Source organism: Ctenopharyngodon idella, chromosome 13 (genome assembly GCF_019924925.1).
Source record: "Ctenopharyngodon idella isolate HZGC_01 chromosome 13, HZGC01, whole genome shotgun sequence".
In the NCBI taxonomy this organism is placed as follows: domain Eukaryota; kingdom Metazoa; phylum Chordata; class Actinopteri; order Cypriniformes; family Xenocyprididae; genus Ctenopharyngodon; species Ctenopharyngodon idella.
The window spans coordinates 4042832-4056596 of NC_067232.1; the positions used below are offsets into that span (position 1 = coordinate 4042832).

The window sequence follows — 13765 nt, forward strand, 5'->3', positions numbered from 1 at the left end:
AAAATTGAAGAAGTAAAAGTGAAACACAACCGAATGCTATATATAAAGTTGGATAAAACGTTTTTTTTTTTTTTTTAAGTCAAAATGAAATCAAAATGAGCCCTTTTACTAAATAGACATTCATGTCCTGGTCTTACTGTGATTTTTTAAAGGCTTGTCTTTGTAACTCTTTTTAAAAAGGTAATAACTTGCTCCTCCTCTTCAGCTCCTTTGCTCCAATCACCTTTCCCATTCAGGTACACTACCGTACAAAGGTTGAGGTTGATAAGATTTTTAGTGTTTTAGAACAAGGTTTCTTATGTTCACCAAGGCTGCATTTATTCAATCAAAAATACAGTAAAATATAGTGAAATCTTCATATAATTTAAAAGAACTGTTTTCTATTTGAATATGAATATATGAAATTTATTCCTGTCATGGCAAAGCTGAATTTTCAGCATCATTACGCCAGTCTTTGGTGTCACATGATCCTTCAGAATTCATTCTAATATGCTGATTTGCTGCTCACAAAACAACTTATTATCATCAATGTTTAAAACATTTGAGCTGCTTAATTCTTTTTTGTAGAAAAACTGTGATGCAGGATCAGGATTCTCAGATGCATAGAAAGTTCAAAAGTATAAAAAATATCTTTACGGTCACTTTTTGACCAATTTAAAGCAACCTTGCTGAATGAAAGTATTAATTCTTTCAAAAAAAATCTTACTGTCCCCAAACGTTTTAACAGTAGCATATATAACAGCAACTTCTTATAATCCAAACACTTCTCAATAGATAAATTCAAGTCTTTCCCTGCATTTCTTATTCAATACCCTGTTACACTTGGAAATACGTCAGATTTAACACTTGCTCATGTTCAGTTCCTTCACAGGGTCTTACTGGTATCAGGTTATTTGATGCTTCTATAGCTTCCAAATGTGAACTGGACAAGCACTAAAAATTCTACATCCAGAAAACATCCAGAGTAAAAGGTGTGTCTGTGTCCTCCTCCATCTTCTTTAACAGCACTTTGGAGTGAGGCAGAAGACTTCCATGTGACATCGGCGCTTTGGAGCAATTACCTCTCCAGGCAACACAACTGTGGGCTAAACGTGACTGTAAAAAGCTTTATGTAGTGATTGAAAGACACATGCAAGGCTCATGCTTTCAGACTAAAGAATGCTAAGTGTCTGGTGGGTTAGTGGAGGAAGAGGAAAGGCATGCGTTTAGCTCAGGACCCTCTACCTTCAGCTCTTTAAGACCCTGCATGTATCGGCCCTCTACATCCTGAATCTGGTCCTTTAGATCATAGATGTCCTGTTGAGATGGATGAATGAATCATGGGAAAGGTTTGGCATTCACTGAAGGTCAGAGCGGTGACCTCTGATTGTACATTTTTACAAATAAAGAAAGGGAAAGAGTTTCCCGAAGGCATTCAAACACAAAGAGGAAAGAAACGAAAACATTAACACACACACAAATAAAACCAAATAATGCTGTGAAATGAACAAGTGGATTCTCTGAGATCAAATGCATTCAGTAGGAAAGTATGATGCTCTATGCTTACACAAAATATGTTCAAAGGCAGGTAGATTCATCCTATTTCAGGAAATCCCTGAGCAATCCCTATTACAGAGAGTTCTGTTGAATCTGTAAACCAGCTGACTGCAAACATTAGGGGTGGGAATCTTTTGGTACCTCATGATTCAATTCAAATCGATTCTTAAGGTCACGATTAGATTAAAAATCGATTCTCGATATATATATATATATACATAAGCATAGATTTCATTCTAGTTTACTGTGTTTACTGTCTAGTTTACTGTCTAGTTGTGTGACTGCAGAAGAAAAAATCCCACTGAATTAAATGTGAACCTTGATATATATTTTGTTTTTCTTCCCATTATAGTCAACCCAATATTACACAACAAATGTCATTTAAGCTGACTGCAGTCATTATACACATGACTGGCAGTATTCTGTAATAAAGCAAGGCAGGCAATTTTATTTTATTTTTGATATTAAAAATAGGAACAAAGAAGCAAATTACTAACAATATGACAAATGCAATAGAAAAAAAAAAAAAAATACAAATTAAATAAACTAAGTTTTTCAGGTACAGTAGCCAAGGTTTATTTAACATGTCATGTAGTAAGAAATACTACAGAAACTGAATAATCAAATCAAAATAAAACACTGTATAGTCTTCACTGTATGTATTAAATATAAACTGATTCATATTAAAGATACAAAAGTGATTCAGTCAAAAGCAGTGAGTGATTTTTTTTTTATTAACATTAATGAAACAGACGACAGTTTATGAGGCTTTAAGAATGAATGCATGAATCTAATATACTGTTACACATCCGATTTTCTCCTAACTGTTTACGTTCGCATAGGACATAACGGACTGTATTTACATGAATACTCCACATGATGTGCATTTTGACATAATTGTGTGTGTATTTGACCATGCAAGCGCAATAAGCTGTGAAAGAGAACTGAATTCGGGATTGCATGCATCTGAGAGGCGGTATCATTGCTCACGCTTCGGCTGTGTGTCTGTCAGTGCGAGCACCACATTGAGTCCTTTTTTCACGGCTTATTCTGATTAGTAACACTAATGTGTCAATAACTTTAAGTGCTGTGAAATTACATAAGTTTAACACTTTAGAAAATCGATTTTTGAAATTTGTGAATCGATGCGAAATGGTAGAAGATAGAATCGTGATTCATAAGTGAATTGATTTTTTCCTTCACCCCTAGCAAACATCAACTGTATTTATGCAGATAAACAACATAATTACCCTTAATTCACTGAGAGAAGCCTCTGCATCCATAATGACGCTTCCAGCATCTCCACTGCCCCTTCTAGAAGTGCTGCCTCCCAGAGATGCCAGGGCAGCTGCGGAGAGCGCCGGAGTGGCACATCGAGAGGATGGCTGCAGGAGGGCACCAAACACCCATCAACAATGAATTAAAAGCTGATTCAACAACCTTAACCCCTGCTGGTTACATTTATTGACTGCAGATCCAAACTGGTTTGATATTTTATCATCAAATGCAATAACATTCATACATTTTTCAGTGTAGTGCATTTAATCAGTAAGGACAACAACAATAACAAATCACTTAAACCCACTATAGCTCCCAATCTGGAAATACTGTAATGCTGACTGAAAATACTGACCAAATACTAAGAGACTAACTTTACCCTAATGAGAAGAGTAAAATTAACTAGCGGTCTTAATTATGGGTCAAATGTCAGTCTACAATGGAAAGTGGAAAATGATCTCTCTTCCTCTTACCCGACTGAAGGTGTCTGTAAACTGCTTGTCACATTTCTCATCGAGCTGAAAAAGAAGAAGACACCATTACTCACATTGAAACTACTAGAAATATATACTTGGCGCAATTTGAATGGCCATTAACTGGGTTTTGCCTTCATCCTAAAGTAAGATTTAAAAAAAGTTAGTGGGATTCTACTTGCTGTAATTCCAATAACTATCTCATGTCATGGCACATGATAATTTGACCAGCAACATCCAGAGTCAGTGCTCTGGCCAGACTTGACCAAAAATCTGCTTTAAAAACAAATGCTTACAAGTTACAGATACACACACAACAGTGATAATGGTTAGATGTAATTACACAGGAATGTTTTTCGGTGTTATGATCAAGGCAGTCCATAGCTGATTCACTTATTGTTGGAATAATACATGTAAGTGAAAGTTGAAAAAATTCAACTTCATTTGATACCTTACTAAAAGCAGTCATTGAATAAAACAAATAAACCAGTCATCCAGCCAAATTTACTGCTACTTTGACTGAGTATTTAAGGGATAGTTCACCCAAATATGAAAATTTTGGCATAATTTACTCACCCTTATGTTGTTCCAAACCTGTATGAGTTTCTTTCGTCTGTTTAACACAAAAGAAGTTATTTTAAATAATGTTGGTAATCAAATAGTTGATGGACCCCACTGACTTCCATAATAGGGAAAAAAATACAAGTCAATGGCTAGCGTCAACTGTCTGGTTACCAACATTCTTTAAAATATCTTCTTTTGTGTTCAACAGAAGAAAGAAACTCATACAGGTTTGGAACTACATGAGGGTGAGTAAATTTCAGTTTTGGGTGAACTATCCCTTTAAGCCATGCAAAGTAAAGGAACTTTAATAAATAACCTATCCCTGTAAGTCAACATCCAGTGGTCTTTAGTGAATGTGTCACACCGGTTAATACTTCATGCATGTCTTGACTCACACTATCCAAGTCTGGGATGCTCAGATCATCAAGATCAGAGACAATGCTGCCCCTGCGATTAGAGCGGCTGAAATAATCAGCAGCCGTCTCAGAGATATCAGAGAAATCAGACAACTACACAGAGACAGACAAGAACATGAGAAAGGAACATCAGAAAGAAAAAAGAAGTTGCAATGGTGAACCTAAAGAAAGTTGTTTTTATGATATATTATTGTTTTAATGAAAACAATATGTGGTTGCGTTGTCTGAACAGTACATATGCGATTAGTGTCTATTCTGGCTCACCACACTATCCCTTCTCCCACGTCGAGTTTGGGACACAGTGCTGACAGAATCGTCATCAGAGGATGACTAAAAGTTTAAAAAAGGGTGATTACAGAGAAGAAAAGTACATTGCACAGGAAATAAAACCAAAAACCATCTGTCATGATTTAAGCAGAGCACGCAACCATTTCAAGGAAAAAGTCACTCTTTTAATAGCACTCCATTCGTATTAGTGACAAGTCATCAAACAATGTCATTGCTGCCTAAGATGTTTAGGTAAATGCACCACATCAGTAACAAAGGCACCGGCTGCATTCCTGTCCCACCTTCAGAGAACAAACTGTCAAAACACCACTGATGCATCCAGATTTTCAAACTTTCAGATTATGCACTGAATGCAATGAAGAATTTATACTTTTTAATACATTGATGGCTTTATCCTTTGACCGGGATGTTCTCTGACCAAGCCAACAACAACCACAAAGATAATTCACTCAGGTGCTGTTAAACAATTTGGTCCCACTTTATATTAAGTGGCCTTAACTACTATGTACTTACATCAAAAAATAAGTTCATGTACTTGTGTTCATATTGTATTGCTAAACACTTTTGCTGCTATTGAGGTGGGATATGGGTAAGGTTAGGGACAGGTTTTTTGGTATGGGTAGGTTTAAGGGTGGGTTAAGGTGTAAGAGAAGGGTCAACTGTGTAATTATAAATGTAAATTACAGAAATTAATTACAGATGTAATTATATGCAGGTATTTTTTAAAATATAAGTACAATGTAAAAACATGTATGTACACAATAAGTGCATTGTATTGTATGATTAATTTAAAAGTACATAGTAGTTAAGGCCACCTAATATAAAGTGGGACCAAAAATCACGAGGGACAAATTTCTGGGTACTTACAAGCACTTACACTTGAAAAGCCATTTGTCTTAAATTTCCCTCTCTAACATTTCAAATTCGACAGCTTTTCAGCTCCCGTGGCCTCATGGAATAAAGGCACATTACAAATTTGTCGTCATGAGGTGATTGGTTGCCAGAGTGTTACTATGTCTTAAATCTTAACCACAAACTTCTGAACGGTAGTATATAGCTCATCCCTGCTTCAGTGTAGTGTTGTCACGACTTACGATACTGGAATTTCTAACTTCGATACGATACCTTGAAAAGTATCGATGTTCGATACCATTTTCGATGCCACAGGTAAAAATGCTGCATATACTGTCATATAGATATTTTTAATATTATTTGTTTTTGTCCATCTATTGAAAGTCTAGGCAATCAAAAAATTCTTCTGAAGAGATCACTTTATTTGATAAAGCTTTTAAGCTTTTTTTCTCAGCGTATTTGTTTTTACAGTGGGGTAATTTTGTTGCAATAGCTTACACACAGCACAAGGAAGCTTGATTTCAAATGGTAAATTGAATTTAGGAAAGACATGTAATAAAAAATGTAAGAACAAATAAGCAAATTACTAACAATAGCACAAATAAATACAATAGAATAAAGATACAAATGAAATAGACTGCTTTATTTTTTTCAGGTAGTTTTTAACAGTAGTATTCAAGTAAACAAAGTAATCAATAATCTTCATTGAAAAAATTAAATACAGATTAATCAAAGTTACACAAGTTAATCAGTCAAGAGCAGTAAGTGATTTTCTCTTTGTTTTTTGTTTGATTAACATTAACAACAGAGAGCGGCACATTTATTAGGCTGCTGTCCCTTTGAGACTTGATGTACACACGGATCCAAAATACTGTTACACATTCTTCCTGAACTGTTTATGACTGTACTTACGTTAATACATACCAAGATGGGCACTGTGACATTATTTTTGAGTGTATTTGACCCATTAATAAGCCACAAAAAAGACCTCATTTTGACACTTGTATTATGTGTGCGCGCTTCGGATGTGAGCGTGAAATCTGCAGGAAATCTTCAAAGCAAGAAAGTGCAGCTGGTATCGGTGTATCGATACTGAAATATATGAAACGATTCCAATGCAGTATCGATATACATATCGAAATATCAATATTTTTGACAACACTGTTTCAGTGTAGATCTGTGAAGGGTTTTTTCATAAACCTTAAGTTCAATGACTTAGAAAAGTAATGGCACACCTTTCCTTAAAATGTTAGGTATCGTTCATGTTCGTAGCACATCATAATGCAGGATGAGTTACACGCTGAAGTTCAATACCTGGAGTTAGACTAGAGGGAACATCTACTTTCAAAAGGTGAATTACCTGACCGAGTGTATAATATAGTTAAACACACACTGGCGTTTCAGAATCAACACATGCATGAGCAGCTGCTGCGTGTCATGCTGCAGCTCTAGACACATGCAACGCTCACCATAGGGCTGCTGCGGGTGGAGCTGGCACCAGAAGAGTACCAGCTGCATTCAGAGGGCTGCAGGGAAAAACACTGACCACTGAGCTAACGCTGCTGCAGGGATATGAATATTATTTCAAAATATATACTATGGCATCACTTACAGCTCTGGAACTATATGAACCATACAGACCATCGTCATATATGGAGGCCTGTGAAAACAGATCTCACAATTTTGAAATGTACAGATGACAAAGAGGCTTATAAAACACCACAGTTGCTTGCACGTGATCAGTGGGGTTTTATCACATCCGATCACATGGCAGATGTACTAAAAAAAATCAGACTGACCACACTACAGCTGCGCATCAGACCTGCAGAACTGCTGCTGGACAGAGCCTGTAAGAGGTCAAACAACAATCAACAGCTGTCAGATATCTCTACTATACCACTGAATCAAACAGATGATGCCAGACTAGCTTTTAAAACAGTGGGAACAACCAAAACTGGAATAAAGACATTGACTAGACTTAGAAATGAACTACATACATTATATCATACAAGTAGGATCTTTCCAGGAAGACTTAAATATGTTTCCTACAAAAGTTTTGCAATGTGAGAGTATTAAACACGCAGAAAGGAAGCAGACAAACCCGTGGTGTATAGGCAGAGACAGTAGAGGGAGGAGGTTTGGAGTTCTTTAAGCTGGTGTAGTTTCTTTGGTCATGATACAATCCAGTCTAAGGAAATGGTGTAAAGCAATGGAAAATAAACATAGATATCTGACATAGTAGTTATTATTTTCAAATATCATGCTCTTAACCAGTAAGAACATGTTCAAGATGACGCATGAAGAATAAAGCAGCACTTGAGTTCAGGATGTTGATCAGAACTAACCAGAAGGTCCTTTTTGGAGCTACTGCCAACATGTTTTTTGTGAAGATCATTATATACAGAGCTCTGGAAGAAAAGAGCACAAACAGGTAAAGTTTTTCCTTACTCATAGGCTTCATTTTGGAAGCAACAGAATCTAGTAGGGCTGTACAATTTTAGGGATAAAGCCTAATTTCGATTTGTCTGAAAAATTTATAACTGTGATTTAAATGTGATTTTAAAAAAAAAGCTCCAGGTTTGCTGTGGTTGTTTGTAAGGCTGTGCAATTTGGCCAAACAAAATGGCAATTTTTTTTTTTTTTTATAATTATTAAATAAAATAAAATAAATTAACATATAAAGAAACATTACTATTGAAATATTTCGCTGTAAAATAAAAAATGAGCATTTAAGAAAAATAATATAATCATTTTATTCTACAGTACAGCTGTAAATGTACATAACTAATATTATTAAAAAAATTCTTCTATGTTTTTCACTGTGTTTTATGTTTAAAACTTTTGTATAGCACTACTCGTGTTGCCTCTATAAGATTGCTGAAACACATTTGTAAGTGGCTTTGTATAAAAGCTTCTGCTAAGTGAATAAATGAAAATGTAATGCCAAAATGTGGCGGACTTATTTTCTTCATTTTTTACACATTAATCCATAGAGGGTTTTTTTGGCAGAAAAACACAGGGAGCTCTTAAAGCTTCTCTACTTGCTTATAAACAGTTGGTTTATAAGCAATTCTCATTACAAGTTTGGGAAGTGGCTGGCACATTGTATTCCCAAATGTACGTTATAAGCGACCCAAACTCAGGGCAGATGCAGAGATGAGTTTGTGTGGAGCAGCAATTTCTGCAAACAGAGCCGCTCTGAGACACTGAAAACATGGATCATAAGCTGCTCGCATGTAAAAGGACACAGCGCCACACTTCACTCTGAAACATGCAGCGCATGTATTAAATCACAGCCTTTGCAATTTGATAATCACACTAATAGGCCTGTCGCGATAGTCGATAATCAACTTATCGCACAATATATGGACATGACCTCGATAATTTTTGGTGACGCGATATATTGCACATGATGTTTACACAAAAATAAATGTCACCGACATTTTGCCGATCGCGCTGCCTCTGTCATCTCATCTGCTCTCCGAGGCGAAAGCGGGGCTCAGGAAGCTCCTTCATACACAGAGCTGACATCGACAGGTGGAAAAATGTGCCATTCGAGTCGTTATAGTGTTTTCCTGACAACTACAGACAGTTTGGAAGAAAAGAAGTGCAAATGCACTCAGTTTCCACAATCCACTGGTGCAAATATAAACTATAAACATAGTTTCACTCAGGACCCGGCAGTCGCGAGCAACTAGTTCGTTTTCATAGGGAACGCGCTTTTGCATTCCACTGCGCCGTTTTTCCATGGAAACGTATTTGTTTGACTGTTGCACTCATGTCTTTCGCAGCATCTTGTGCATGACGCGGCTCTAAAACACGGCGCTCAAGTTAAAAGAAGTTTTTCAAACACGCCTCTATAAAAACAGATACCTGACTGCTAAATCTGTGTCTTTGTTTATATGGACATCTGACAAATGCGTGCACCCTTACTTTACTGAGAAAATAAGGTCAGGGAAAAACCTGTAGATGAAAAATCTCCATACAAGTGCCTTTTGTGCATTTGCAAGTGTTTTTTTCTACTTGTTATTTTGCAGTTTTTTTTAGCAAAGATTTATTTCTTATTTATTCAATATTATTATTTTTTTGACGCTTCAATTCCAGTATCTAAATATTCTTTAGTTTATTGTCATTTGAAAGTGTGTAGGCCTACTTGCATTATTATGCTGTTATATTATGATTATATATTCAGTGGCATAAAATGGTCTTAAAATGACAATAATATTGCATATCGCAATTATTTCTGGGGCAATATATCGCACAACAAAAAGTAGTTATCGTGACAGGCCTACACACTAAGACTAACCCTAATCATGATTTTAGTTTTATTCTGATTAATCATGCAGCCATAGAATCTACTCATAGATATACACAGCTACGCTCTCATAGGAGAATGCTGGAAATAACCATCCCCCCTTATATTAGTCAAACAGCAGAACACTTAAATGCAGAACTACTGACACTCAATGGAGAATAAACATAAACTGGCATAGATACATACAGTGGAAAGGGAGCTCTTCAAAGAGGAACTACTGGAGACACCAGACTGCAGAGAAAACAGCAGTCAAGACAATCACAATCTATGCTGGATATACAGTAGAACGTGAATTAATCCATGCTGCAGACATGCCATGTGTGCTAATAAGGGAGCGTTATGTCAGATCACAACCAAAGACCTTTTTGTGTTAGTGCCACGACGAGTCAGTGCAGTTATATTTCATATATATAAAACCACTCAACTGTGCTAGTCATCAAAAGCACAAAATTGCCTGTAATGGCTATATCAATCTTGAAGTAACCTACATGCAAATCAAATGTGGCTCTTTTCTTTATTCTTAAGCTGCCTTTTCACCATCTTTTCCATGTATGAACATCATAATTTTAAAATCTGCTTATTTGTAGGTTTTCCATGAACATGGGAACCCTGTATATCTTTATTAATAATCAGCTTTAGAATTAGGTCTGCCCCCTAATAGTCGACTAAACGTTAGTCGATGAAAAGAGGCTTGGCTGACTAAATTTTAATTAGTTAGACAGAAGAAAACTAATGAAATAAATGTGTGCTATTTTAGGGTCATATCCAAGTGTTCATGAGGAGTGTGGAAGCTAAATTAGTACAGCGCTTACTGCACGTCATATTTAACTTAACTTCGATGTTCACGGCATCGAAGTGGATCTTTGCAAAGGCTGTCTTCACGAGCTACGTTTACATGCAACCAAATAATCCGTAAGTAATCGGATTGACGGCTCAATCGGACTGAAACTCCATGTAAACACCTTAATCGATCTGATTGAGCTCGATCCGAATGAAATTTAGATTAGATTGGAAGAGGTTTATTCCTTTCTAATCCGATCAAGAGGGCATGTAAACACTTGATCGGATTGAAAACTGAAACCGGAAAGTACTGCGAATGTGCGATGACGTAGAAATAGCGTAATGACGTATGACGCGTGGAAAGGGGATGTTCTTCCTGTTGAATAAAGTGTCAAATGAGTGCCTTATCATTCTAAAATTCTCTTTTTACTCAGCGTCTGTGGAGCAGGACAACGTCCCACAAGCCCTTGTTTCATGCTCTCATCCACAGACAACTGGTTTTGGCCACAGGGAGGGGCATTTTTACTGCGTGATAAGCAGCAAGGCACAACAGTTCCTATGCTCATTGTCTCCAAATTATGACCAGAAATGGATAAATATTAAGTCTGTTTAAAACAAACAAAGAACTAATGTAGAAGAATGGTTATTATGCACAAACAGCTGGAAACTGTATATTTGTGCAGTGCGCGCATGTCAGAAAATCAATTTCGTTTAGAAGCTTGTGACATACAGTATAAACACGCACATCAACCTGATCACTTTATTTAGCGTTCATGATGTTTGCCATGCTGCTGCAGCAAGCTTTATGCGAGTGCAGCCTGGAGAGCTTAATTTATATTTTAAATGGTCAATATTATGGTTTAGTATTTCACCCCCAACTAATGGCTTAAATGAACAACTCACAGTCGACTAGGAAAATCTTTAGTTGGGGGGAGCACTATTTAGAATTAAATAATTTCAATAAAATAGAAGCTAAATTAGGTGTTACATAGACAAGCTTTCTGTGGCCAAGATTGTCAATCTAATGTTAGTATACAGTACAGTAGTCTAATTTAGAGAGTCATGACAGTCACAAAAGACAAAACAATGTTGCCAAAACACACACTACAATGCCTGGAGAAAACACACACACAGTGACGTACCACCAAGTCTCTTCTCCTGGAAGAACTAACCCGACTGGAGTGATGAGAACTGCTCAAGTCTCGTAAAGACGAATTTGACTTTGAAAGTAGAGAGAAATCCAGTAGGCAAACATTAATTTGCAATTTCAAAACTACTCCCCAAAACTGCAATTTAAAACTACTCTCCAATTGTTTGTGATTTTTGGATCAATATAATCTGATGCTGAATATATGCTGAATACTGTGGCAGGTTTCTATTTGCATGCCAGGTACTAATATTTCAAATTAAACAATTATAATTATTCAAATGTCTCCAATATGATCGATTTCACACTGGCTTGTGGGTAAATATTACTATACACAGGTTCTGAAATTGAGCAATATTTCTTCATAAGAAAAATGAGAACTGAATGCACTTTCATAAAGTCCAGAATCACACACCCTATAACTTCCGACACTCCGAACCGATGCTGTGTCATCATTTAAACCCTGTTAATGAGAGATTAGGAGAACAAAGGAATAAGACAAAAGAAAGAAAAAAAATGAGAAAGAGCAGAAGAAAGAGCAGGAAAACGACAGCAACATCAGCAGATACAGACCCGTCGGCTGTGGCTACTGGAATGATGACCATGACGGGCCTTTTCTGAATCAGCCTGAGATCAAGAGAATGAAGGAGATTGAATATAAACAAAAGAACGCTGCATGTTTTAGGCTGTTAGTGTTAGTCTTCACCGGCAGTCCTAAACAAACTGTAAACACACTTAACATGCTGATATTCTGCAAGGATAAGGCCTGTTCAAATTTCAGGGCAAGCATGCAAGCTTACTAGCAAGCAATATGACAATAGGGGATGGGCAATAAAACTAAAAAAGCCCTCAATTTTTACCCTTTTGACAAAATACAAAATCTTGATATTTATGCATTTGCTTTTACTAATGCAGTTAAATATTATTTATCTAGCTCAAAATAAATCATTGTGTATTTTCCACAATGTTATTCACTGAATGAACATTACAATTAATTTACTTTGATTATTCATTAAAATAAAAATTAAAAAATTCTCATTGACATGCACCAATATAAAAATCATGATAAAATAAACAATTTAATAGATAAAAAAATACAGTGCAGGGTTTTGAAAACATTCATAAAAAAAATAAAATAAAATTAATCATCTGCTGCTATTAATCATCTCTAAATAAAAATGTAAAAATGTAAAATCATTGTGATGTTCACAAACTGCAAATACATCAGGAATATATCACCCAGACCATAAAGCAAATGCCACCTATAGCTTATAGTTTTATGAAGACAAATTTAAACAGTTAGGTCAGATTTTACTGTAATATACACACACACAACAGATCATGGGCAAAAAAAAAACAAAAAAAAACTCATGACAAAGTGAATCCAATGCCATCCTAACAGAATACTATTTTTAAACAACAACCAGACCACAAGGGCTCTTTTATAAATTCAAAAGAGCACAAGTAATATTCACAAAACATGCTTGTAAGCCACATATAAACAACTGAGTGTAAGAGAATACAGCTAGTACACTCCCATCTGAAAGCTCTTTATTAGTTAAAGGCAAAAGTACATGCATGTTCAAACTGGTCTAATCTTTCTCATACCATCCATTGGTGGATTTGCCCCCATTTCCTGCTAGAGGAGTGCTGATGGTAAGACAGCTGTGAGAGAGAGAGACAGCCACGAGACAAACACAAAGACTTCTATTGCACTTCAATGTGACAGTGGATTGCTTGGTACTTGTGAATTTCTTTTCACTAAACATTTCACAAACAAAGACAATGATGAATAAACCTATTAAGATGCAATTACACATACTGAAACTATGTAAACATATTCTTCCAAAAGGTCTGTGAGTGTAGGAACTCACAAGTACAGAAAATACTGACAGATACAGCTGACATCGATAACTGAATCATTCACATGTGTCTGCAACCATTGAAAACACATTGTATTGTCTAGGGCCTGTTTCCACTTATGAGCTTAGTCAGTCAGCAAGCTAAATCTGGGTTTCGAATCTGGAACTATTTGTAAACACAGTCGTACTTCTGAACAAAAATGCTTAAAACAGACAAGCAAATTACTCAAAAAGCCACTCAGAAGATCTCTAAA

General features: G+C 36.1%; 1 protein-coding gene across 9 annotated transcripts in view; it reads right to left on the reverse strand.

The window, feature by feature from the left end:
• The window catches only part of lrrfip2 (leucine rich repeat (in FLII) interacting protein 2), a 30087-nt gene that overhangs the window by 4922 nt on the left and 11400 nt on the right, over nucleotides 1-13765 (reverse strand). For 2 of the 9 annotated variants that reach the window (XM_051916912.1, XM_051916916.1), the window contains exons 4-18: nucleotides 13258-13314; nucleotides 12223-12276; nucleotides 12065-12112; nucleotides 11645-11722; nucleotides 9909-9953; nucleotides 7753-7815; nucleotides 7509-7595; nucleotides 7207-7254; nucleotides 7020-7067; nucleotides 6877-6933; nucleotides 4532-4597; nucleotides 4247-4360; nucleotides 3288-3332; nucleotides 2787-2921; nucleotides 1225-1296 (exon numbers count right to left, since the gene is read on the reverse strand). In XM_051916912.1, the coding sequence (XP_051772872.1) occupies nucleotides 1225-1296; nucleotides 2787-2921; nucleotides 3288-3332; nucleotides 4247-4360; nucleotides 4532-4597; nucleotides 6877-6933; nucleotides 7020-7067; nucleotides 7207-7254; nucleotides 7509-7595; nucleotides 7753-7815; nucleotides 9909-9953; nucleotides 11645-11722; nucleotides 12065-12112; nucleotides 12223-12276; nucleotides 13258-13314 (1017 nt within the window). The remainder of the gene's footprint in view (nucleotides 1-1224; nucleotides 1297-2786; nucleotides 2922-3287; nucleotides 3333-4246; nucleotides 4361-4531; nucleotides 4598-6876; nucleotides 6934-7019; nucleotides 7068-7206; nucleotides 7255-7508; nucleotides 7596-7752; nucleotides 7816-9908; nucleotides 9954-11644; nucleotides 11723-12064; nucleotides 12113-12222; nucleotides 12277-13257; nucleotides 13315-13765) is intronic. The other 7 variants (XM_051916918.1, XM_051916920.1, XM_051916919.1 and 4 more) reach the window with 5 other exon arrangements.